Below are 27,753 nucleotides of genomic sequence, written 5' to 3'. Positions count from 1 at the left end.
ATTTCTATGGCTCTGTCCTTGTCTCGCATCTGATGGAAATTTGTCAAGGGGGTGGGCTAGGCTGCCACTTGGCTTGGCTTAGCCTGGCCTGTATGTTTACATTGTTGTTCAACCAACACCATCATCCATCTCCAAAACTTTTTCATCTTCCCAAACTGAAACTCTGTATACATAAAAAAAATTACTCCCTTCCCCCAGCCCTCAGCATCCTCCGGTCCACTGTCCATCTCTGAAATGAACTCTACTTCGTGTAGTCATGCAGCATCTATGCTTCTGTGACGGTGTATTTCACTTAGCATATGCTTTCAAGATTCAGCCATGCTGTAGCATGTGCCAGAAATCCTTTCCTTTTGATGGCTGCATGATATTCCATTTGATGTATATGCTACATTTTTTTAAATCCATACATCCATTGATGGATATCTGAGTTGTTTCCACCTTTTAGTTATTGTGAAGAACGCTGTTTGTGAATGTGGGTGTGCAGATGTTTCTTCGAGAACCTTCTTTCAATTCTTTTAGAGATATGCCCAGAAGTGGACTTGTGAGCCACATGATTACATCTATTTTCTGTGGAACCACCCTAGTAGCTATATAATAGTAGCTACACCATTTTACATTTTTTTCCAGCAATGCACAAGCTTCTCATTTCTTCACAACCTTGCCAGCTTTTCTTTCTTTTTTTTTTTATATTAACCGTCTTAACGCGGGTGAGGTGGTATCTATTATAATTCTGACTTGCATTTCCCTGGTGGATTAGTGATATTGAGCTTCTTTTCATGTGCTCATTGGCTATTTGAATATCTTCTTTGTGGAAAAGTCCATTCAAGTCCTTTGCATTTTTTTTTTCTTTTTTTCTGAGTTGGAATCTCACCCTGTTGCCCAGGCTGGAGTGCAATGGCACACTCACGGCCACCCCTGCATTGACCTGCTGGGCTCTGGCCATCCTTCTACCTCAGCCTTCCAAGTAGTCAGAACTACAGGCACACGCTTCCATGCCCGACTAATATTTTTTTATTTATTGTAGAGGTGAGGTCTCACCAATTTGCTCAGACTGGTCTCAAACCCCTAAGCTCAGGCAGTCCTCTCACCTCTCCTTCCCAAAGTGCTGGGATTACGCCAGACCTTTGCCTATTTTAAAAATCTGGTTGTTTATTTTGCTGCTGTTGTTGTTGGGTTATAGGAATGTTTATGTATTCTAGATATTAACCACTTATCAGTTATATCATTTGCACCTATTTTCCCCCATTCCATAGCTTGCCTTTTCACTCGGTGGATTGTGTCCTTTGATAGACACAAGTTTTTCATTGTGATGTAGTCCAGTTTATCTATTTTTGTTGTGGTTTCCTGTGCTTTGGGGATCATGTAAGAAATTATTACCCGGTCTCTCGTCAGAATACTTTCCCCTATGTTTTTGTCTAAGAGTTTTATAGTTTTAGTTCTTTTTTTTTTTTTTTTTTTTTGAGTTGGAGTCTCACTCTGTCGCCCAGACTGGAGGGCAGTGGCCACTCCCGGCCACCGCAGCCTCGATCTGCTGGGCTCTGGTGATCCTTCCGCCTCAGCCTTCCGAGTAGCCGGAATTACAGGCGCGCGCTACCCCCCGCCCGGCTGATTTTTTGATTTATTGTAGAGATGAGGTCTCGCTGCCCAGGCGGGTCTCGAACCCGTGGGCTCAAGCAATCCACTCACCTCAGCCTCCCAAAGGCGCGGGATTACAGGCTGAGCCACCGAGCCCAGTTTATAGTTTTAGTTCTTATGTTTAGGTCTTTGATCCATTTTGAGGTTGTAGTTGTTGTTGTTGTTGTTTTGAGTTGGAGCCTCAGTCACCCAGGCTTCAGTGCAGTGGCATAATCATGGTCACCACAGCCTCAACCTCCTGGGCTCAGGCAATCTCCACCTCTGCCGTGGATGTAGCTGGGACTACAGGTGTGTGCCACCATACCTACCTGATGTATGTCATTCTTTGACATGTAGATATCCAATTTTCCCAGCACCATTTATTGAAAAGACCATCCTTTGCCCCATCCGTGGTATCCTTTTTGAAAATCATTTAACCATTTGTAGAAAGGTTTATTTTTGTGCTCTCTTTCCTATTCCATTGGTCAATATGGCTATCTTTTGGCCAACACTACACTATCTTTATATCTGGTTTATTTTATTTACATAATGTTCTTTGAGATTTATCCAGGGTGTGTTTGTCACAAGTTTGTTATTTTAATTACTATGTAATATTCCAGCCTACGAATATACAACAATTTGATGATCCTTTCTTCTTTTTTTTTTTTTTTGAGTTGGACTCTCACTCTGTCACCCAGACTGGAGTGCAGTAGCCGCTCCTGGCCACTGCAGCCTCGATCTGCTGAGCTCCAGCGATCCTTCTGCCTCAGCCTTCCGAGTAGCTGGAATTACAGGCATGCACTACCACGCCTAGCTGATTTTTTTATTTATCGTAGCGATGAGGTCTCGCCAAGTTGCCCAGGCGGGTCTCGAACCCGCGGGCTCAGGCAGTCCACTAACCTTAGCCTCTCAAAGCGCGGGATTACAGGCTGAGCCACCGAGCCCGGCTTGATCCATTCTTCTATAGGTGAACATTTGGATTGTTTCCAGGTTTTAGCTACTGTGGATAAGGCATAAATATGGCTTTTTAAAAAATGCTTATAGGATAAACTTGTAGAGAGCAAGTCTCAGTTCTGCTTCATTAACAAACATCCCCAAAGATACTGGCTTTAAACAAGAAAGCTTTCTTTCTCAATACCTAGTAGGTTTCAGCAGGGTGGGGCTCAGTTCACCATGGTCACTCTGTTGCCACAGAGGTTCCATCTCAGCATGTGTTTCCATGGTCACCAACACAGAAAAGGGAGATGCAGTTAATCACGTGCTGGATCCACTTAAAGGGAGAGAAACATACAAGGGGGTTTATAAACAGCCTTCCTAACTACCCCAGAATAGCGCTGGGAGAGTTACACGCTACTGTGTTATTCACCACTCTACCCCTTCCCAATCACACAAAGTGCATAATTTAAAGCATTTAGTAGTCATTGTAGCTATATAAGGGGTGGGAAAAATATGATATGACACTCAGAACTTAAGCGTGACAGGTTAGATTGCAGGTGACAGAGTGAGCAGACCTGGAACCTTGTATACAGCTTGACCCTAAGAAAGCGTATGAAATATCTTTAAGAGGAACTGTGACCTGATAGAACTTATCCCCAAGGTGAGTCTTGGAATGTTAACTGAGATGTATGAGCGAAGGAGACATCGTGTCTATGGGATAGGCTATTAAAATGGGAAACGTCATCACGTAGTAGTTCAAAGAGCAGGTTTTGAGACCAGACTGCTGGTTTTGAATCTCAGCTCTGCTGTTTATTATCAGCTTTCTGATTTGTAAGCTTTGTGACTTTGGTCAGGTTGCTTAACTCTGTAAAATCAAGAGAAAATGAAGACCATAATTGTAACTCCCATATAGAGTTCTCACGAAGGTTAAATGAGCTAATATGTGAAAGTGCTTTGAACAGTTGTATCTGATAAGCGCTCAGATGTTATATTTCTGGTGACCATGGTTTTTTCCAGAAATTGTGTCATGTATTGGTTTTCTCTTGCTGTGTAACCAGTGGCTGAAGACATACCCATGGCAGAGAACCCAGCAAATCACAAAGCTGAAATCAAGGCATGGCTTGTCTGGAGGGCTTGAGGAAAAAGTCACTTCGAGGCTTATTTGGTTGCAGTGTCTATTTCCTTGCTGATGCTGAGATGGGGGCCACTCCCACCTGCTGTGGCACCCGCATGTCTTGCCAGGCTGCCCCCTTGGTCTTCAAGCCAGCAACTGAGCTTCTGATGTTGGACTTCCTGTCCCTGACCTCTAGACATTGCACAAGGAATTTTTTATCAGTTCAGAATTCATGTAAATCAACCTCCTAAATGGAAGTTGTCAGGTGACTGAGGTCCTAAGAGGTGAAACCTCCAGACTTAAAGGGTTTATGTGATTAGGTCAAGCTCAACCTGACAATCCCCTTTTATCTTAACGACAGCTGTGTGCTAACTTTAATAATGGCCTAATCATGGAAGTGAAATTCATCATATTCACAATCTGTAAACCAGGGGCAAGAATCTAGGGATTCTTCTTAGCGTCTTGCCTAACACAAGTACGTGTGTTTTTTTGTTTTGTTTTTACCAACATGAGCATATTTTTATAACAAAACAATTCAAATCAGGATCCAAAGTGTATGCTCACCATAAACAAAAGTACATTCTACAAACAAGAAACTGATTTAGAGGTATTCTTGGCATTCTTTTGGAGAAAAACTTAACCAACATCCCTTGGGCAGTAACCACAATTGTAATTGGTTGTTTAGTTAGTTGTATTTCTCACTAATTACTAATATCATCAAGCGCAAGATTCATGCTTATCCATTGTTATCTCCATAGTATCAATATTTGTTAAACAAATATATATATTTTCAAAATAAAATGAGAGCTATATTGCTGAGTTTCAACTAATTGAACTCTAGCTAGCTTAAATTAAAAGGAGAATGTATTGTAAGAATACAAGAATGCCTCATGAACTTTTCAAAAAAGGCCCATATCACTTGAAACAAGGAGACTCTAGCAATGTCAGCAGAAGAGATTTCCAAATCTATGAAACCTGGACCAGTTCTACTGGACATGTCTTGAGATTGCACGCCTATCTTTTTTTTTTTTTTTTTTTTTGAGTTTGAGTCTCACTCTGTCACCCAGACCGGGTGCAGTGGCACGCCCTCGGCCATCGCAACCTCGACCTGCTGGGCTCCGGCGATCCTTCCTCCTCAGCCTTCCAAGTAGCTGGAACTGCAGGCGTGCGCTGCCATGCTTGGCTACTTTTTGATTTATTGTAGAGATGAGGTCTTGCCCAGTTGCCCGGGTAGGTCTCAAACCTGTGGGCTCAGGCAATCCACTCACCTCGGCCTCCCAAAGTGCTGGGATTACAGGTGCACTCCTAATCTTTATGTGTCAGTTCTAAATGTTAAGTCCCTGGGAGACAGAATATGATTGGCCCAAACCCCGACATCCTGTCAGGTTGAAGGCAGAGCTGTGAGTGTTACCCAATGTAGACATGATGGCCCATCCAGGGAGTCACTGTGAACTGGGCAGACACCCCAAGAAATGTCCCTTACGTGCAGCAAAGACTGATCACTGACTGATTACAGGCAGCCCGTCATCATTCATTCATTGGAGCAGCTCGGAAAGCACAGGGCATCATTTTGATAACTCTATTCTCCTTTCTTTTCCCTGCTTTATTAAGATCACTTCATTTCAACAGATGTCTGTAGTACGCCCATTCTCTGCCAGACACCCTGCTATAGGCTGGGGCTATGAAGAAATAAGGTCTCATCCCTGCCCTTAGTGAGGGAGAAAGACCAGCACGAATCGTTTTTATAGAGCCAGACGAGCAGAGCAATAGGGACACACACACCCAGTGTTCCGTGCCGGGAAAATGAGCCTCACTCTTGTGCGTGGGAGAACTCCATTATCTCTCTCCCAGCAGCTCTTGAAGATGTGTGAAAACACCCACCCACAATTACAATTCCCAATTGTGTTCTATATGGGGTACCCGGGCCTGAGAAACTTATGTTAATTATTCGGAAAGGAAAGTTTAGTTATAAAGCAAACAGATTGCGTTCTGTGAGGATCCTGGGATATGATAGAAGCCTATCACAGGCTCCCCGGCTGTCATGCAGGCTGCCTGTGTGTTTGAGATATGAATGCCTTCCCTCTCTGGCTTCCCTCTGCTGATTTTTCTCCTTAAAATTGTTCCTATGTCAGCCCTCTGTGGCTTGATGCTGGAGCATATGAATACTCTCTATTAAGTGGATTATAAAGGATTATGAAGTATAGCTTCTTAGAGCAGCTTATCTTCTTTTCAGTGAGAGTAATTGTAGGTTTCCTATTATGTGTGGTTAAAAACAATTTAATATGGGGTGTAAGGGCCACTAAAGTTATACTCACCGTGGGGGGAAACTTGCTGATTTGAGCTAACTTGGTTCAGCTCAACCTGATCTCGCAATAAGAATTTATGTGCAGCCGTATTTTTAATGCTGCTAACCTTTGAAAGAGATGTGAAAAGCCATCTACTTAATTGCTGCCAAATACATTCTGCCTGGTGAGTTCCAGATCTGAAACAGACGTGTTCTATTGGCTTTTGGCCTATGCCGAGCTGAGCTCTATTGTGTTATTCAGGGGAGAAACTGAATGGGAAATGGAATGGTCACTGAAAAGATGCTCTTGTTTACCCAGGGGTGACCGACTGCCCTTTCTATGTGTGAACAAACCGCTAAAGAGTGGGTTCCACCTCCTGAAAAGCAAGAGCCATCCCTTAACATAACTGCATGCTCAAGGCATCTGTAATGCCGTCAGAAATATAGATGCATTCTTCGTACTTTGTATCATGTTAGGGTTTCGGGGTTTCTCCCATTTGCAGTGGTTTGGTCCGTGCACTAGATAGTGTGAGAATCAAAAATGGGTAGAACAAGAAACGGTACCTAGACCTCATGTCTTTATTTATACTCTGCCTCACTCCACAAAGAATTCACAGCAACACCCAGAATTGTGATCGTTAGCCTACTCTCAGGGATTAGGAAGCCCAGGCTCTGAGAAGTGAACTCCCCAAAGTCTCATAGCTGGTTAATGGCAGTACTGGAGCTGACATACCAACCTGCCTCTCTCCTTATTGAAGAACGTGATCGTTTTCTCTCACCCCTGTCACACATTCATTGTTTTTTTGTTGTTTTTTTTTGAGTTGGAGTGTCACTCTATCGCCTAGGCTGGAGTGCAGTGGCACTCTCACCGCCATCACAGCCTCGACCTGCTGGGCTCCGGCGATCCTTCCACCTCAGGCTTCCAAGTAGCTGGAACTATAGGCACGTACCACCATGCCCAGATAGTTTTTTTATTTATTGTGGAGATGAAGTCTCACTAAGTTGTCCAAGCTGGTCTCGAACCCCTGGACTCAGGCAATCTTCTCGCCTCGACCTCCCAAAGTGCTGGGATTACACTGTACCCGGCCTCATTCCATTTTTAAAATAAATGTGTTAAGCACAGACCAAGCACTGGGTTACCCCTTGACAGTGTAACGAGAGTTGGAAGGACATGGGTCCTAGTGCTTACTAGCTAGAGAGAAAGACAGATTTGAAGCAAATGTTCACACAGATCAGTTATGTAAATTATGAAAGAAATAGAGCTATAAAAGCCATCGTTGTTTAGGGTGCTATCAGCATACCATGGAGGTCCTGGAAGGCTTGTTTCAGGAAATGACATTTATGATGAGCTATGAAGGAGAAGTAGGAGTAAATCAGACAAAGGATTTGGGCGACAGGCACACAGAGCCTGAGAGAAGGGTGAGAGAAGGCCTGAGGAGGGTGTATCTTGGGTCAGCTAAGGAGCGGGGAGAAAGCCTGTGTGTCTGGGCTGGACACAAAGAGCGAGGGGTGAGAGCACGGACAGGGCCAAACTGGGAGTGGGACCTTATAGCCTTCTTATCAGTTTTGGACTTGATCCTAAGTGCATTAAGAAGCCATAGAAGCTGGGTACAGCGGCTCATACCTGTAATCCCAGCACTCTATGGGGACCTAAGCAGGAGGATTACTTGAGGCCAGGAGTTGAAGACCAGTCTGGGGCAACATAGTGAGAACCCGTCTCAAAGATAAAAGTAAAAATGGTTTAAAAAGAAATCACAGGAGCATTTTAAGCAGGGGATATAAATATAATCAGATTTATGTGTTAGGATCGTCATGACTGCTGGTTGTAAGTGGGGATACCAAATAGGATGCTCTTACATGAATTCAGGTAAGAAATGATGATGGCTTCTACATAGGGTAGGATGGAAAGAAGTGGAAAGGCTCCAGTTCTATTTTGAAGGTAGAATCAACAAGACATATTGATGGGTTGGAAGTATACTTGAGGGAGGAGAGATTTCAAGAATGAGTCCCAGTTCCTGGTCGAGCAAGCAGGGGGGATAATGTGGATGTTTACTCGGGTGGGGAGAATCGGCTATGGAACCATCTGGGTGAAGAAGCTCTACTTTATTGGGATTCTTGTAAGACATCTAGTGGCACTATAAACTAGGAGTTGGATATGCAGATCCTAAACTCAGAAAAAATTCTGGATGAAATACGGTGAATTCAGAAGGCATCAATATGTGGATAGCCTTTGAATTTAAGGGAATAATTTACCTGATTGAAATTATTGAGCACACACTGGAGAAGGATGAGTGGGGTGTAAATTGAATACAGAAAGACATTTCAAGAGGTGCAGTGGCTCACACATACCTGCAATCTCAGCACTTTGGGAGGCCGAGGTGGGAGGATCACCTGAGCCCAGGAGTTAGAGACCAGCCTGGGCATCATAGTAAAATCTCATCACTACACAACGTGTTTTTTAAAAATTAGCCGGGCAGCCGGGCTCGGTGGCTCACCCTGTAATCCCGCACCTTTGGGAGGCTGAGGTGAGTGGATTGCCTGAGCCCGAGGGTTCGAGACCCGCCTGGGTGGCGAGACCTCATCTCTACAATAAATCAAAAAATCAGCTGGGCGTGGTAGCGCATGCCTGTAATTCCGGTTACTAGGAAGGCTGAGGCGGAAGGATCACCGGAGCCCAGCAGGTCGAGTCTGCGGTGGCCGGGAGCGGCTGCTGCACTCCAGTCTGGGTGACCGAGTGAGACTCCAACTAAAAAAAAAAAAAAAAAAATAGCCGGGCATGGTGGCAAATTTTTTTTGCCTGTAGTCTTAGCTACTCTGGAGGCTGAGTCAGAAGGATTACCTGAACCCAGGAGGTCAAGGATGCGGTGAGCCATGATTATGCCACTGCCCTCCAGTCTGGGCAACAGAGTGAGACCCTGACTCAAAAAAAAGAAGAAAGAAAGACATTTCAAGTAAAGTCAGTGTTATAATTAAAGCTCCAAAGCAAGAATGACATAGACCAATAGACTTGTCCAGTTAATGAGAAATAAAAATTAAAACATGGTTGGATTTTGAGTTCCTTCCCGAGTTAGGCAGTGGCTCTTCTATTTATATGTGTGTGTGTGTGTGTGTCATACAAAAAGAAAACTGTGAAGTCTTAGAACTTGACACATAAACAAGAAACTTTTCTGTGAATTTGCGTTGTCAAACCTCACCTATGTCTTGAGGTGAATATATTGGTCATGCATCATACAGGAATGATAAAGGATAGTCATTATCTCCCAGACCCCTGCCCACCATCTGCTAGTCACGTGGTGGAACTAGGCCCACAGAATCAGAAACGGCACGGTAGGAGCTGTGTCCCTGTCACCTGGTAATGCGGTTTCAGCTCCATCTGCTCCACTCCCTTGGGCTGAGGAGGAGGAGGAGAAGGCGCCTAACCACGCAGCATTTTCTGTCTAGCTCTGCTCTCCCCATCCCTCCGTCCTCCTCACCACCCACCATGCAGGGCCTGTCGTAGACACCCTGTCATCTTTCGTTTGGCAAAACAAAGCTAGAAGCCAAGTAAGGAGGCTGGGAACCTTTCCAGTTCAAAGAACAAGATACACTAGACATTAATAGGGCCTAAAGGTTGCACATCTCCATTTAAAAGATGTATACCCGAGAGTGCTGAAAGCCTTTCCAAAACTATCCCCTGTATCACTTGACTTACTAAGCAGGATTTGACCAACTCATAGCATTGACGTTCTTTGTCACCCATAATTGTAGCCTAGCATCCCTGGAGTAATCCGTCTCTTCTTGTGCCTAATAGCTTTGGGTGCTTGAAAGCTACGGATATATATGTGTGTGTGTAAGCTTGATTCTGCATTGCCGTGTGTGCATTTTCAATTGGGATCTGAGGAAGTATTTATAATGTGAGCCAGGAGCTTAGCACTTACTGTGTGCTGACTCTGCCTATTTTACCGTTTCACAGAAACGAAGACGCGGTCAATCAGATGGCTGTTACTCCCTTCCCATTACCATCAAGCTCTCCGTCTTCTATTGAGGTAAGGCTGTTCCAGATTAGCTCTTAGTGAATTTGATTGACTTGTCATGGGCATTTTCCCCAAATCTGACATTTTTTATTTTCAGTATTTGGTATTCCAAACGCATAGAACGTATTAACTAGAGAATTTCCCTGACTAAAATAGAAAGCATTTGAGGTATGATGACCAAATAATATAAATCAGTGTCAAGCAAATATATTAGAAATTAATCATGTGAGTATTACCTTCCTGAAGGTTGATTAAGGTTTCCTCTACATCTATAATTTTGTCCTAGTTTGGGCATTTTAGAGCTTATTAGAAGATTTTTCCTTTTTATGACTGAATTATACCTCTTTATGGTTTCGTACCTATGACTTTAATACCTATGATTGCAGGTCTCTTTAAATAATTACCTCCGTCTATTAATGGAGACAATACTAGTACAACAGGATTACTGTAGTATCAGTCTGCTTCTAGGATGGACAAATAGATAGATAGACACACACATACATACATACGTAGATACATAGATACTTAGATATAGATAGATAGAGTCCTCTGCATATGAGCCTTCAATTTGCAAACTTTCAAAGATGCAAACGTGTTCACATGGTCAGTCACATAAGATAGCTCACATGTCTGGCATAAATTGTCATGTGTGTAAATCCTCTACAAGTGGTTGTGCTTTTGTGTACTTTGCTGAGCAGTACTGAATAGAGTACAGTAGTACAGTATCTTTATTGCAAGCCCAGAATGTCTGGAAGCAAACGTAAGAGCAGTGGTGATGTAGCTGGTACCATAAAGCCAATTGTGTTAATTGGGTACCTAGGCTAACTTTGTTGGACTTACAAGCAAATTAGACTTACAAATGCACTCTCAGAATGGGAAATTGTTCATATGTAGGTGTCTTACTGTACTCAGCTTATCTCCCCAACTGAAGGAATATTCATTCTCTTCTCATTTTTAACCTATTGAATTATTTTTTAATTTCAAAAAGAAATACGTACATATTGTTACTAATTAAACAATGCAGAGTTATGAGAAGAAAGTTTAATTTTTCTTTCCCTCCCTAAGGAAGTTAATGTTTACTATTTAATATCTTTTTTTTTCCTTTGCATCTACAAAAAGGAGCTCTATATATCATCCCTTTTAATAAAAATGTGATTATGCAGGACCCGTTATATTTCTTCATTCAACAAGTGTTCTATGGGTGCCTCACGTGTGCCGGGTACTCTTTTGGGTGTTGGAGATATGGGTATGAATAAAACAGATGAGGCTTCCTGTCATGGCTCAGCTCACATAACAAACTCCCTGAGAAACACATAACCAAGAGGACTGCCCCATAGTGGCCAGTGAAATAGGGAATGTGACTACTTTGATGAGTCATAGAGAAGGCCTCTTGGACAAAGTGAGTTGTTTTTTTTTTTTAAGAAAGAAGGATTTATCGAGAGGACAGAAAAGCTCCCACAGTGGGAGGGGACCCAAAGGGGTTGCCTCAAAGTGAGATTTCAACACGATCAAAATGCTGAGAGAGCCACATGCTCATCCATGAGGGGGAGAAGCTTTCCCTGCAGAGGGGACAGAAACGGCTCTCCGACGAGAATAAGCTGGGGTGTTGGAGAAATTTGGCTGGAAGCACGCTGGGAGCCAGGAGAGTAGCAGAATATGAGACAGGAGTGGGAGGGAGCCTTTTAAGTCAGAGTAGGAAGTTAAGGTTTTATTCTCTATGCAGTGAAGTCACTGGAAGGTTTTAAACAGCGGAGTGAAGTGGCCTGATACACACTTTTAAAGGATCCATCTGGCCCTTTAGGAGAAGAAAAATAGTTATCTTTTGTTCATCCCCACAGGTTCTCAGTTAGAATGGACCCCTGTAACAAAAGATAGATTAGCAAGAGAAAAACAGAAGTTTCGTAACGTATGTATTTCCTATACACATGGGCAGCACCCAGAAATGAGTAGTTCTCAGAAAGTTTGCTTTGAATTCAAGCTTAGACATTGTCTTCAACAAAGGACAGTAAATTTTTAGAGAAGTGACAGGACTAGGGAAAAGGTCTCTGTCTCTGAGACAGCAACTCGGGAAAAGACAAATAGCTGACAGATCAAGGCTAGTTGCTCATGCCTGTTCACCGGATGCTCTGGTACCATCTCAGGGGATAAGCGTCCACAGTTGTCTTCTTGGGTTAAGCTTTGTTCTCCCTGGGGGTATCTTTTGTCTTTGTCAATCAGTGCCCTGCTTTTAGGCAAATGAAGGGAGGGCAGAGAGCTCTTCTGCATCTTTCTTCTTTGTAATTGCCTCCGGCTCAACAATGCTTCCTTTTTGGGGTGGCATATCCTGGTCTCCCACAGCTGCTAGGTAGAGAATGGATTGAGAGGAAGGTGAGAGTAAGGCACTAGAAGACTGAAGCCCAGTGGAGACCTGAATGTGGCATGGGTGAGGCATTGGAAGCACAGAAAAGGGGCAGGTTCCAGATGTTGTAGAGATTGAGTCAGACTTGATTGTTTAAAGTGGGGGCTGACCAGGCTCAGTGGCTCTGCCTGTCATCCCGGCACTTTGGGAGGCCAAGGCAAGGGGATTACCTGAGCCCACGGATTTGACAGCAGCCCGGGCAACTTGGAGAGAACTCATCTCTACAATCAATCAATAAATAAATGAAATTAGCCAGGCATGGTAGTGTGTGTCTACATGTAGTTCCAGCTACTTGGAAGGCTGAGGTGGAAGGATTGCCTGTGCCCAGCAGATTGATGCTGGGGTGGCTGTGAGTACACCGCTGTACTCCAGCCTGGGTAACAGAGTGAGGCTCCAACTCACCAAAAAAAATGGGAACTAAGAGGAAGTAGAGAATCATGGGATAAACCTAGATTTTTGACTTGACCAACTGGTTAGGCAGTCTGTTGGAGAATAGCTGTTTCTCTCAACTGGGAGTTGAACATTAAGAGGCTTGTTGTAGTTAAGTTTGAGGTGCCTATTATACATTTTTCTGGAATAGACTCCGTACATAAAAGAAAAAAATGCCTTTTTTGCTTAATATAATGTCATGTTTTAATATGCTCTATCATCATATATATTTTTTCCAATCTACAGATATCCAGATGACCTGCAGTATCTGGCTAGTAAAAGCGTATAAGCATGTGTGTATGTGCACGCATGCATGTGTGTTTAGCAATTGTTAGGTATTAGTGCTTTTACTTTTATAGCTTAGATACCCCAACATACAGTTGCTTAATCAGCAGCTTAGCAGGTTCAAAATTTGGATCTATGTTGACCAATTACCATCTAAGAAGATTGTAGTTGCTTGACCGTGACTTGTCACCAACAACCATTTCACCACAGCCTTGCCAGCACTGGGTTGTTTCATTCTGATGAAGACCTAGGACAGGCAGTCAGCAGGGTGGTGGAGAGGATGGGTCCCAGAGCTGGACTACCTCAGCTCAAATCCTCGTGCAGCCATGCACTAGACGTGTGATCTTAGGTAGCTGCCATAACCTCTTCGATCCTCACTTTGCTTCTCTGCAGGAAGACTGCAATAGTTTCTACCGTGTAGGATTGTTAAAATTAAAGATGATATGTGTATCTTGTGCCCAGCATTTGGTTGCTGCAAAGTAAATGTCAGTGCTTAATTGCAAATTCTTCTCTTGTATTTATAGATTGTCATATACATCTTGGGGATGCAGTCTTTGGAAATCATTTTTTTTTTTTTTTTGAGTTGGAATCTCACTCTGTCGCCCAGACTGGAGTGCAGTGGCTGCTCCCGGCCACTGCAACCTCAACCTGCTGGGCTCCGGCAATCCTTCTGCCTCAGCCTTCCGAGTAGCTGGAACTACAAGCGCGTGCAATTGTGCCTGGCTAACTTTTGATTTATTGTAGAGATGATGTCTCGCCAAGTTGCCCAGGTGGATCTCGAACCCGTGGGCTCAGGCAATCCACTCACCTCAGCCTCCCAAAGGCGCCAGATTACAGGCTGAGCCACCGAGCCCAGCTGGAAATAATTTTTATACTGTTGTTGGCTATAAATGTTCCCATCAAAATCTCATCCCATAGTAAATGGTTTGTGTCTTTGGTTTTCTGTTTGTGTTTTTAAGTTTTAAAACAAAGTTTATTAGAGAAAGAAGCAAGAAAAGAAAGAGACGTGCCAGAGCTGCCATGGGCAAGAGAAACCACTGGCTTTGTCTCTAGTTGCACATATCATATTTTCTTTTCAGTGTAAAATAAAAATACCTTTATGATAACCAAGAAAATTTGCAGCCGGGCTTGGTGGCTCAGCCTGTAATCCCGCGCTTTGGGAGACTGAGGTGAGTGGATTGCCTAAGCCTGCGCATTTGAGACCCGCCTGGACAACTTGGTGAGAACTCATCTCTACAATAAATCAAAAACTAGCCGGGCATGGTAGTGCATGCCTGTAGTTCCAGCTACTTGGAAGGCTAAGGCGGAAGGATCGCCGGAGCCCAGCAGGGCGAGGCTGCGGTGGCCAGGAGCGGCCACTGCACTCCAGTCTGGGTGACAGAGTGAGACTCCAACTCAAAAAAAAAAAGAAAAGAAAATTTGCCTGACTTTAAGTTTAAAGCATCTGTGAAATCCAGTTTTCGTGACTTAGAGTGACTATATGTACACCATTGGTGTCAATATTTAGTTTTGAGGGGACCATTTCTGGGGTTTCTGATTGGTTTCATTTGTTCTCTTTGTCTCAGAAATCATTTCTGATTTCTGCTGACTTCCCACTCAAAGGGGAGCACTTGAAAGGAGACAGTTGGGTCGGGCACGGTGGCTCAGCCTGTAATCCCAGCACTTTGGGGGGCTGAGGCGAGAGGCTTGCCGAAAGCTCAGTGGTTCAAGACCAGCCTAGACAACTTGGTGAGACCTCATCTCTACAATAAATTAAAAAAAAATAATAAGCTGGGCGTGGTAGCACGTGCCTGTAGTTCCAGCTACTTGGAAGACTAAGGCAGAAGGATCACCAGAGTCCAGAGTTGGGGTGGCAATGAGCGTGCCACTGCACTCCAGTCTGGTCGACGAAGTGAGACTCCAACTCAAAAAAAAGAAAGGGGACATTCCAATGCAGTGTCTACTACGTCAAGCATGATCCTAGACGATTTGAATATGTTGTTTCATGTCCCACTTTCATCTAGACTGAGAGATCGTCTTACTGTTTCCACTGTACTCAGGAGAGATTGGGGCCTCTGTAGGCTAGATAACAGTTCTGTGAACCTAGATGCAGGTGTCCAATTCAGCATCAGCTTCCTCATCTGTAACTGGGTGTGTTACCACCAACCCTTCATAGACTTGTCAAAAAGAGTAAAGGAAGTCATGTATGTAAAGCATTTAATACAAGTAACTGATTATTTATTCAAATATTTAAGTACAAAGAGACCAAAAAAAAAAAAAAACCCTGGAATTATCTTTTGGAAGGTGGGCCCCTTATAGTACAAGCTTCCCCCACTAGGTAAGTGTTCTAGGAACCCATTGACATCCGTGTACCAGCTAGCATTGTTTTGGGAGGCTGCGTTCGACTGAAGTGAAATTTTTTTGGAGATTCTTTCAACACATTTGCCCATTTCTTGATGGGTGATTTATGAGCGCACCTGCCCACACCATGCTGAGTGTTCAGCAATTTTTGACCAAATATGTCATGATGCCCGTGCCCCACCCTCCCTGTTCACCTGATCTCACCCCAAACAACTTTTTTTTTTGTTTTCCTCGAATGAAAAAAGTCCTCAAAGGGAAGGTTTTGCCAATGTGGAAGAGATGAAACAAAAAATGGCAGAAGCACTAAAAGCATCAAAATTGACTAGTTCAAAAACTGTTTTGAGCAGTGGAAATAGCATCTCCATAGACATATTGCATCAAACGGAGAGTACTTTGAAGGTGACTGAAGTTTAAACATATAAGAATAAACACACAATTTTATATAAATAAATTCTGGGTTTTTTGGGTCCCCTACATCTATTTTGCTCAATATTTAAGTATTTTGAGTTAACCCTTTAACAGCATAGGTCTGAACTGTGCAGATCTACTTACATATGGGGTTTTTTTCAACCTAAGACAGATAAAAAATAGTCTTCTCGAGATGTGAAACTTGCATATAAGGACTTTTTGTTTACTAGGATGTGCAGGGCTAACTGTAGAACTTGGATATGTGCAGATTTTGGTACACTGGGTGGTCCCAGAACCAATCCCCAAGCCTACACAGGGATAACTAAACAATTAACTGTTGTTTTCATTTTTTCAGTTGTGCTAATCACAGAAATGGTTCTAATCCATCAGCTGTAAAATATACATTTTACTCACACCCTAACTACACCCTAACTTAGCAGAATTAGTTATCAGTCGGAAAAATAGCTTGGTGTCATTCAAAATAACCTAATTATATTCTGAAAATTTATAAGACTAATATTATTTTTAAGTAAATCCAGCTACCAAAATATGTCAAGTATGAATAATACCAGTCTTGGGATTCAAGACCATTATCACAATATGTGAATCAAGTTTGTGTGCCATGTTTGTATTTTGTTTTCAAAAATAATTAAATCACAGTAGGTATTTAAGTGTCTAAATAAATAATAAATTATTTTCTCTAAAAGGATATGCCATATGATGTCTTTATGGCACCATCACAAATTTGATTATATTCTCCAGAGGTTTTTAGTTCCCCTCTGGACTGCTGCCACCAAATGATTCATGATGCCCCTACTGTGGATAGTCTAGGAAGGGTGTAGGTATGCTCTGGTTCCCTGGTCACTTGCTCATCCCTTCCCATTTGCATTTGGACCCCTCTCACTGTGGTTTTTTCCTCAGGTGTTTCTAGTGAGCACTTAAGCATAAAGAGAAAGTCCCTTTAAATCATAACTAATAGGTGAAATACAGCCATATTCTATTAAGTTGAACCTGATCATAATAATTTAGTAGATTAAACAGCTCGTGTGTTATATGCAATGGTATCTCATAGCTGTTCCTTTATTAGCAAATACTTACTGTACTCCTACTATGTGTCATCTGTTATTCTGGACACCAAGGGTATAACAAGGGACAAAGCCAGTCTCGGTGGCTCAGCCTATAATCCCGCGCCTTTGGGAGGCTGAGGTGAGTGGATTGCCTGAGTCGCGGGTTCGAGACCTGCCGGGGCAACTTGGTGAGACCTCATCTCTACAATAAATAAAAAAATTAGCCGGGCATGGTAGCACGTGCCTGTAATTCCAGCTACTCGGAAGGTTGAGGTGGAAGGATTGTCGGAGCCCAGCAGGTTGAGGCTGCAGTGGCCGGGAGCGTATCACTGCACTCCAGTCTGGGTGACAGAGTGAGACTCCAACTCAAAAAAAAAAAAAAAAAAAACAAGGGACAAAATGGCTTCATGCAATTGTGTGTGTGTAGAGTGAACACAAGTGCTAATAAAATCGTAAGACAAGAACTCTGATGATGTAGGATCTCATTTTGGCTCTACCAGTTCCCCGGGGAACTGACCTTGATAAAGGCTGTCTTTTTCAAAGTCTGTCTTTTTCTGTAGAGTCGGGTTGCTAGGCTACCCTGCCTGTGTCACTGGGTAGTTATCCGGATCAAGTACTAAGTATGGGTCAGCATACCCTATCCTTGCAACTGTCTATACTTAGAAGGGGTTATAATACAGTATTCTTGGTAATTTTAATACCCTTGGTGCAGTTGTGCAGTGCAGTGATTATGAATGTGAGCTTGGAAGTCAGACAGACCCAAATGCTAGTCTTGAGTCTGTCATTTACCAGCAGAGTGAACTTGAACCAGTAAAGCTCTATAATATAGCTTCAATTTCCTTCAGAAGGTTTAGAATGAGTTTGATTATAATAATTAATTCTATGGATTTGCTGGAAGAATTAAGTAACATTTATACAGTGCTTAGTTGTGCAGTTGTATTTCTGGTGTGATAAGAACTCAGTTTAGTTGTGATCATACTTACAGTGTTACAGCCTTCTACAGAGCTCCCAGCCCCAGCATCTTCCATTGTCAATAGTTACAGCCGTATTCCAGCTTCCTTTTGATTAAAAAAGAAGTTATATATAAAACAGGATTCCTTTCCTTTTATCAGTTAGTTGACTAAGTTGACAGATAAAAGTTGTATGTATTTATCATGTATAATTTGGCGTTTTGAAATATGTATACATTGTAGAATGGCTAGATAGAGATAATGACCATATGAATTACTCACATTCTTATAATTTTTTTGTGATAAGAACAGTCAAAACTTACTCTCTTCGAGATTTTTTTCAAGGATGCTGTGCATTATTAACTACAGTCACCACATTGTACTGTAGCTCTGTTGTGTTTATCCCTTCCTGTCTAACTGAAATGTTGTACTCTTTGATCAATATCTCCTCAACCCCTGTTTCACCCCCTGGCATTTTCCACTCTCTTCTGCTTCTGTCTTGGATTCCACCTTTAAATCTCAGAAGGTTTGGATCTCATTCTTTGGGTACGTCGAGCTGTTGCAGGCATTCTGAACAATAAAACTGTGTGATCAAGGCTATCCTCAGGTAGATTAGACTCACAGCAATGTTGACGATGTCTTGAAGACAGATAATTAAGAAGCCACTGCTGCTGCCTGTCATCCCAGCACTTTGGGAGGCTGAGGCAAGTGGATTGCCTGAGCCCATGGGTTCAAAACCAGCCCGGGCAACTTGGCAAGACCTCGTCTCTACAATAAAATAAAAAATGAGCCGGGCGTGGTAGCGCACGCTTGTAGTTCCAGCTACTTGGAAGGTTGAGGCGGAAGGATCACTGGAGCCCAGCAGGTCGATGCTGGGGTGGCTGTGAACGTGCCACTGCACTCCAGCCTGGGCAATGGAGTGAGACACCAACTGAAAAAAAAAAGAAGTCGCTGCTGCAGTCTTGTAAGAGGTACTGAGCCTCAAGTCCGTTGCAAGATATTTATTTCATTCCTTGCCAAGACAGGCTGAATCTTCTAGAATATCTTTATACAAGCAAGAATCTTCTTTCTTTTCTTTTCGTAGAAGCTGTGCTTTGTTGAATACTCAGTGAGAAGGAGCGGGCCTCGTAAAGATCAGAGAGGTTGATTCCGCAGGGAGTTCCATCAGCATCATTCCCACTTTATGTTTATTTGTGCACTGCTTTTCTGGAATTCCGAGTAATCTAATATATATGCTCGTGTTTGAGGGTAGAAGAAAGAAATTCAGTGTGTCACATTCAGTTAACATAGCTTTGCAGAAAGAAGTATTTGTGAATTTAGGCTGGCAATGAGACTAATAATTATGTGTGCGTGTGTGTGTGTTTTCAAGAGAACACTGGATTTAGGAAACACGGCAATGATAAAATTTAAACCAGCTTAAGTTTTATTTGTTTCTTTTTCATTTGTTATTTTATTTTACCATTTATTTATTTAGAGACATGGTCTCGCTCTGTCTGTCCCAGGCTGGAGTGCAGTTGTAGGATCACTGCTTACCGTAGCCTCGACCTCCTTGGCTCAGGCAACCCTTCTGCCTCAGCCTCCAGAGTAACTGGGACTACAACCAGACCAATACGCCTGGCTAATTTTTTAAGTTTTTGTAGAGACATGCTCTCACTATGTTGCGTAGGCTGGTCTTGAACTCCTGGCCTCAAGCAATTTTTCCTACCTCCACCTCTCAAAGTGTTGGGATTACAGGTGTGAGCCACCGCCCCTGGCCAAGTTTTATTAAAAAATAATGATAACTTCAATTACATGAGGGAGATATGGTTGCTGTTTGTTTTAATTTACTTTGCTTGTTATCATCTTAAATCAGCTTTAAATAGTTATATATACTAATAAACCCTTTTGTCATGTTAAATGGAAAACAAGGTAGGGGATAACACTATTGAACATTTATCTGTTCAGAAATGTTTTCTCGATCCATAGTAACATCTTCAGCAAATTTAATTTGTATTGAGAGTCTACTCTCAAATAAAACATCTTTCCTGCTGGGCACAGTGGCTCACACCTGTAATCCCAGCACTTTGAGAGGTGGAGGCAAGAAGATTGCCTGAACCCAGTAGTTCGAGACCAGCCTGGACAATTTGGTGAGATCTCGTCTTTACCATAAATCAAAAAATTAGTCAGGCATGGTGGCTTGCACCTGTAGTTCCAGCTACTTGGAAGGCAAAGGTGAAGGATCGTCTGAGCCCAGCAGGTCGAGGCTGCGGTAGCGATGAGCATGCCACTGCACTCCAGCCTGGGCAACAGAGTGAGTCTCTGACTCTAATAATAATAATAATAACAACAGCAACAATAATAAAAACACCATCATTCCTGCTATCAAGATTTTTACTGTTCAGTTGGGGGAAAACTATAGACAAATAGTGGGTATGAAAAAAATTAAAGAGCTTAAAAATAATGTAATAACCGTCATGGCTCTACATGGAAGATTGAGGGAGAGCTCGGGGGGGAGTTTGGAACTTCTGGAGGTTTGGAAAAGACTAAACTTCGTGGGGACTGACCCACAAGTCTTCTCAGGCTTTTGGTGAAGGCTCTGCTAAAAGAACCATCACCAGCCTAGCCTTTTCCACATGTTCAGTGACAGTATAATCCACACGAAATCTATTGACTGTGGTTTTCGTGGGGAAAGGTTTTTCTTCTTGAGGCTTGGCTAAGCAGGCAGCTTAGACAGGTGGTTTGAAGATGAGCAAGAGAGGACATGGACACCCAGCCATCCGGATTAGCTGAGTCGTGTTGGGTGTCAACGGGCCACCATCCATCAGCCAGATGGTCTACAAACCCCCATGATGCCCTTGTGCCTTGGAAGTCATGCTGCTGACCTATTTTCCCTTTTCATCCCTGCCTGCTGTTTTCTGGGCTCCTGGTGAGTGGGGTATTGTGAAGGTGATTACCTCATGAGCCATTCTGTTCTCAGAAACAGCAGCCACATGCTTTTGTTCTGTGACTCCTCTAAGCACACACACTCTGTTAGAAAATTCAGCTCTCCTAGAAGGTAAATGATTATGAACCTCCCTCCGTTCCAAATTCCTTTTTGCCCAATGTGCCTCTCCATCTGGGTTTGGACTTCAGGCCTCCTCTATGGAGTCGTCTTCAACGAAAAACAGAAGAACGGTTTTGGAAGGAGAGTGTACTGCAGTTAAAAGGAGCATGGAGTTGGAAGCAAGACAGACCCAGGATGAACATAAAAGTGAAACAGACAAAAAAAATTAGTGAGGCCCAGATGCTGGACTCAGGGAGATCAGCTCTGTGCATACATAAGTAGGATACAACAGAGATAATACTGAGTGACAGAAGAGATCCATGTAGAATGTTAGGAGGATTTAGAGGAAAGAGAGATGTCTCCCAGCCAAAGAGAAGGAAAAGATTTAGGGAATAGTGGAATCCATAGAAAAAGTTCTGCTCCACTTGATCCTGTAGTTTCTAAGTGTGGGGTGTGGGTGAATTTGTGGAGGATATTTTTTTTGAGTTGGAGTCTCACTCTTGTCGTCCAGGCTGGAGTGCAGCGGCACACTCAGGGCCACCACAGCCTCGACCTGCTGGGCTTAGACCATGCTTCCAGGTAGCTGGAACTACAGACACATGCCACCACGCCCGGCTAGTTTTTGTGATTTATTGTAGAGACAAGGTCTCACCAATTTGCCCAGGCTGGTCTCGAGCCCCCAGGCTCAGGCAGTCCTCTCTCCTCAGCCTCCCAAAATGCTAGATTACTGGCTGAGCCACCACACCCAGCCTTTATTTCCATCTTAAAAGATGCATAGACCATTGGGAACCTAGACTGCTTTGCCCACATTTTCTTAAATTTTCCAAGTTAAAGTATCCATTAAGCAGCTGTTTTCTCCCCTACTTTAGGATTCATTTTATAAAGACCAAGAAGATCTCATTTTCAGTATTCACATTGCGGAGAAATATAAAGATTCCTCTAATTTATTTTAAAAACACATCTCTTTCCCGAAGGTGACATATACATAATTAGGAGAATAGTATCAACTAACCACTATCTTGGTGAAAATCTTATTTCACCTGGGACCAGAGGTGGTATCCATCCTCAGGGTTGCTGGAAGAATTGCTGTAAGTTTGATCTACAATCTGATGTGCTGTGGTTACAAGCAAAGACTGTTTCAAAGCTCCATCTGGGTACCACAGCTTCACCAGGGTTGCCCATAGCTTATAGAACCGAACACACTTAAGTAATTTGGATGTTAAATGTTTTCCAAAGAGCTCAGGGCACGTTGGCTCATGCCTATAATCTCAGCACTTTGGGAGGCTAAGGCGGGAGGATCATTGACAGAAGTTTGAGACCAGCCTGGGCAACATAGCAAGACTTCTTCTCTAAAATTAGCCATGCTTGGTGGCATGTGTCTATAGTCCCGCCTACTCAGAAGGCTGAGACGAAAGGATCACCTGGGCCCAGAAGATCAAGGCTCACTATAGCCTTGATTATGCATGTCACTGTACTCCAGCCTGAGTGGCAGAGTGAGACCCCGACTCAGATAAATAAATAAAGTTTTCAAGGGCTAGATACTGATTTTAGAAAGGGTAACTCATTTGTTCAGAATTTTTTCTGTCCCTAAAGCTCACCCACTTTCTAAAATGCTGAAAACCTGTACATTTTCAAGATGTATTTCTCAATCTAGGCATGTCTATTTTATATGATAACTTCTTGGTTACCTAAAATTCACTGAGAAGAGGATGTTTAATCTAATAAAATTTTCTGGTTAAGAAACTCTAAGGCCGGGCACAGTGGCTCAAGCCTGTAATCCGAGCACTTTGGGAGGCCGAGGTAAGGAGATTGCCTGAGTCCATGGGTTCGAGACCAGCCTGGGCAATTTGGCGAGACCTCATCTCTACAATTAAAAATCAAAAAATTAGCCAGGCGTGGTAGTATGCCTGTAGTTCTGGCTATTTGGAAAGCAGAGGCAGAAGGATCGCCAGAGCCCAGCAGGTCGACGCTGGGGTGGCCATGAGCATGCCACTGAGTAAGGCCCCAACTCAAAAAAAGAGAGAGAAAACTCTAAGACACTCTTTAAAAAAATCCACGATCTATTAACAACATTTTTTTTTTAAGATTGTGAATCCTGTCTTCCATAAGATTAGTCATCAACACTCAGTATTGAAAAGGAAGAATGAAAGAGCAACAAAAGCATAATTTATTTAAGGCCGAATGCACAGTTACTGAGGGTATGGCCCTTGCTGTTCCGTCTCATGGAGGTTTGAATGCTGGGTCTACCTCTTACTAGCTAGGAGTTCTTTAGCAAGTTATTTATGATGTATTATTTCTCTCATTCATGAATTGGGATCATGGTGGTATAGACCCACAGAAGTCTATACCACATGAGACAGTGAGTGCAGGAATAAGGACCTTAACAAAAAGGCCTCAACAAAAAGCCAGAAACAAACAACTGCACCTGGCATTATGCAAGTGGATATTTTGCATGTTAACTCATTAATCTTCAAAGTGACTCGATAGGGTAGTATTTTTAATAAGGCATTTTAATCTATACGTTAAAGACAAATTACAGGCTGACAAGTTCAAAATTCGAGATACTCCAGAATCCAGAATTTTTGAACACCAACATGATACTCAAAGGTACTGCCTGTTGGAGCATTTTCAGAATTTAGATTTTCAGGTTTGCAGTACTCAACTGCTAAGTTTAATGCAAATATTCCCCAAAAAAATTCCAGAAAAATTCAAAATCCAAAACATTTCTGATTCCAAGCATTTCAGATAAGGGATAGTCAACCTATACTAGATTTAGAAAGCAGTGTGCCTTAAATTGTGTCATTCCAAGAGGCAGAGTTGAAATGTGAGCCCAGATCTGACCAATTTTTAAGTCCATACGGCTGTCTTACTTGGATTTTTTTATTCTTTTAAGTGTTTCTCATAGTCTTCCTTTTTTAATTTCATTTTTTTGAGGCAGGATATCACTCTGTAACTCAGGCTAGAGTGCAGTGGCATGATCATGGCTTACCACAGTCTCAACTTCCTGGGCTCAGGCAATCCTTCCACCTCTACTTCCTGAGTAGCTGGGACTATAGGCACATGCCACCATATCCAGTTAATTTTTCTTATTTTTATTTTTGCAGAGACGAGGTCTCACTTTGTTGCCTTGCCTGGTCTCAAACTCCTGGACTCAAGCAGTCCTCATGCCTCAGCCTTCGTAAGTGCTGAGATTACAGGCGCGAGCCATTGTGCCCAGCTGCCTTTCTTTGTTTTTAAACATTGCAACAGTACATGCTAATTTTTATCTAATCAAATAATATAGAAGTAACTAATTTCCCATTAGTTCCTCATTCCACAGTTCCACCCACAGAAGTAAGCAATTTAAAAAATTTTTTCAAGATGCATGTAAATATTTTTCCTGCATACGTATCTCTCTCTATATATAAAATGTATGTTTTTCTGAAAAGATTGTCTTAATTTACATTCTCTCAACCCTATGTAAAAGTTTCTGTTCCCCTACAACCTTTCAATACTGAATGTTCATTTTCTATCCTGTTTTCCATTTGACAGTTGAAGTAATTTTCTCTTTGCTTTTATTCACATCAAGTTATAAGTGATGCTGAATATCTCAAAATCAAAACTGTTTTGTCACTGGGCACAGTGGCTCACACCTGTAATCCTAGCACTTTGGGAGCCCGAGGTAAGAGGATTTCCTGAGCCCACAGGTTCAAGACTAGCCTGGGCAATAAACCAAAAACCTAGCCAGGTGTGGTGGCGTGTGACTGTTGTCCCAGCTACTTGGGAAGGCTGAGACTGTGGTAGCAGTGATCGTGCCACTACACTCCAGTCTGGCAACAGAGTGAAACTCCAACCCAAAAAATACGTACGTACGTACGTACATACATACATACATACATACATACATAAAACAAACAGTTTTCTCTACAAACTAGCCCACCCAAATCTGTAGTAATCCCAAGATAGTGGTGGTTTAAAATACAAATCCAGATAAGTACAATGTAAATGTTCCATTTATCAGTCTTATCCATCTTTATGTAACCCCAGAAAGGAAAGAAACTTCTAGTTAATTAACATGTCACAATTCCATTGAGGAGATGCCTAATGTGTTTTAGAATTTAAATGGAACTCATTATTACCAGATGTCTCATTTATATTAAATATGTATTTTTAGGATCCTGCAGAAAAAAATCATAAAGACAAAAAGCACCCAGTACATTCATTCATTCCATCAGTGTTGGTCAAGTGATTTCCACATACCAGGCATTGGACATGTTAGGGCTTGATTTTAGAAAATGAACAAGATAAACTGGGCGTGGTGGCTCATGCCCATAATTCCAGCACTTTGGGAGGTGGAGGTGAGTGGACTGCCTGAGCCCAGTGGTTCAAGTCTGAGCAACTTGGCAAGACCTCATCTGTACAATAAACTAAAAAATTAGCTGGGCCTGGTGGTGTGCATCTGTACCTCCAGCTACTTGGAAGGGTGAGGTGGAAGGATCACCTGAGCCCAGCAGGTCAAGGCTGCGGTAGCCGTGAGCACGCCACTGCATTCCAGCCTGGGTAACAGAGTAAAACTCCAACTCAGAACAAACAGAAAAGAAAAAGAAAGAAATAAACAAGATGAGCAGTCTTTTATCTCAAGCAGTTTAGTTTTGTGCAGCATAAAACAATGTCACAGTGAGAAAGTTTTGGCTGGAGGTAACACAGTACCTAACACAACAGCTAACTCAGACTGCCTGCAACAATAAGGAAATGTCTTAAGTCTACTAGAAAGTGGCTAAGGATAATGCTAGTCTCCAAGTCTGCTCGATCCAGTGGTCCAGTTTTGCCATCAGAGACCCAGTTCTTTCCATCTCTATCTTTGCTCTGTCACCCACATTTGTCAGCTTCATCCCAAGACCGGTCTCGTCATTGCGGGATGGCTACCCAGGGCAATTTGGGCTTCATGCTTCCTTGTTAATTTAGGGGGTATGGGGACTTCCTGTGGCTCTCTTAAGGTTAGGGAACAGCTCTTCCAAGAGGCTCCAGCAAACTTCTGTTTTGTATCTCATTGGCCAGAACGAACAAAATCCATTCCCGACATACTCATACCTGACATAATTGTTGGCAAAAAAGAGTAAGACTTAGGCAATCAGGCCTCTACCTGAAACAGGATAGGTGCCTGCTTTCCCTCAGGCCCATCCATTAGCAGCAGAGGTAGATACCTGAATAAAAACAGAGAACAGTCTTCTGGAAGAAAACAGGGGTGGTTTCTACAGAGGAAACAATATCTGCTCCAACAAGAAAATGAGTAACTGAGATGGACTGTCTGCACAGCTTGGAGGTGTGAGTGAAAAATGACATCTTTGCCATTTTCTTTTTAATGCCCCCTAGGATCAGAGTGGCACTGAACCCGTTAGTAGCGAGGAAGATGGCAGCCTCGAAGTTGGTATTAAACAATTGCCGGAAAGTGAATGCTCCAGACTGGTGAGAACCGGGGTATTTTTCATCCTATGTTCTTTTTAAGGATGTACAACTTAGATTTCATACTACCTTGGAAAGGGCCATTTGCAGTGTTTGCCTCTCTTGGGAATCTTGATCTCTGAGACAGGAGAGGCTATTCTGTCTGGAATAGCCATCCACTCCGAAGAACAGCGTCATCTACCATCTTGACACTTGAATTATGCTGCCTGGGACTAAAAAAGGAATCTCTCCATGACTCAAGGAAAGGATGTTAACAGAGAAAGAGAATAAAGAAAACAAAAGTGGCCAGTCTCGGTGGCCTAGCCTGTAATCCTAGCCGAAGCAAATGGATTGCCTGAGACTGCAGGTTCGAGACCAGCCCAGGCAACTTGGCAAGACCTTGTCTCTACAATAAATTAAACATTAGCCAGGCTTGGTGGCGCGTGCCTATAGTTCCACCTACTTGGAAGGCTGAGGTGGAAGGATCACCTGAGCCCAACAGGTCAAAGCTGCGGTGGCCGTGAGCATGCCACTGCACTCCAGCCTGGATGACGGAGTGAGACTCCGACTCAAAAAAAAAGAAAGCAAAAGCAATCTCTCCTTTATCTGGTTTAATACTGGGTTTTTATAAGGCCATCACAAAGAATTAATCACTTGTGAGTGTCCACCTGGTTTTTTAATAGCCCAGAGTTGTTCATTTTACTTCAGGGAGTTTGAGAAGTCACCCAGTTATCTTCTTTCAACTTTTAGAAAACATAGATTGGAGCTGCCTTTGATTCCATATCCTAGAGAGTGAGCTGATTCTTTCTGGCTGAAGGAAAAAGATGTTTCAGCAGGAGTAGAGATTGTCATGTGGCACTCAGGGACAAGCCCTACATGAGGCCCGAGATCCCCTGGCACCAAGAACAGTGGCAATTTGCTGAAGATCTTACAGGGCAACAAAAAAAAAAAGAATAGTGGTTGGGCGTGGTACGCCACGCCTGCATTCCCAGCACTTTGGGAGGCCAAGACAAGAGTATTGCCTGAGTTCAGGAGTTCAAGACCAGCCCGGGCAACTTGGCAAGACCTCGTCTCTACAATATATCAAAAAATTAGCCGAGTATGGTATTGCACACCTGTAGTTCCAGCTATTTGGAAGGCTGAGGCAGAAGGATTGCCTGAGCCCAGTAGGTCAAGGCTGTGGTATCTATGAGTATGCCACTGCACTCCAGCCTGGGTGACAGAATGAGACTGTGACTCAAAAAACAAGAAGGAAGGTAGGGAAGGAGGAAGGAAGGGAAGAATAAGAAGAGTGGCAGTAACAAATTATGACCATTGTTCCTGAATACAGTATCCCAAGGTCACCCTGTTCTCTTTCCAAAGGGCAGACTTCATATTTGCACCAAAGGGAGATGGATACTATCAACAAGTTTCAAACTGAATGCCCCTTCATTTAAAAATATAGTAACTTGAGACCAGGCATGGTGGCTCAT

At 42.8% G+C, this 27,753-nt stretch overlaps 1 protein-coding gene across 1 annotated transcript in view; it reads left to right on the top strand.

Moving 5' to 3' along the window:
• The window catches only part of PATJ (PATJ, crumbs cell polarity complex component), a 415,643-nt gene that overhangs the window by 266,193 nt on the left and 121,697 nt on the right, over positions 1 to 27,753 (top strand). The window contains exons 29-30 of the mRNA XM_021715786.1: positions 9,901 to 9,973; positions 26,213 to 26,305. Of these exons, the coding sequence (XP_021571461.1) occupies positions 9,901 to 9,973; positions 26,213 to 26,305 (166 nt within the window). The remainder of the gene's footprint in view (positions 1 to 9,900; positions 9,974 to 26,212; positions 26,306 to 27,753) is intronic.

Source organism: Carlito syrichta, unplaced genomic scaffold (assembly GCF_000164805.1).
Source record: "Carlito syrichta isolate Samal-C Ts95f unplaced genomic scaffold, Tarsius_syrichta-2.0.1 Scaffold307669, whole genome shotgun sequence".
Classification (NCBI taxonomy): Eukaryota; Metazoa; Chordata; class Mammalia; order Primates; family Tarsiidae; genus Carlito; species Carlito syrichta.
The sequence above is the reverse complement of the archived record's forward strand: the minus strand, read 5'-3'. Positions and strand labels throughout refer to the sequence as shown.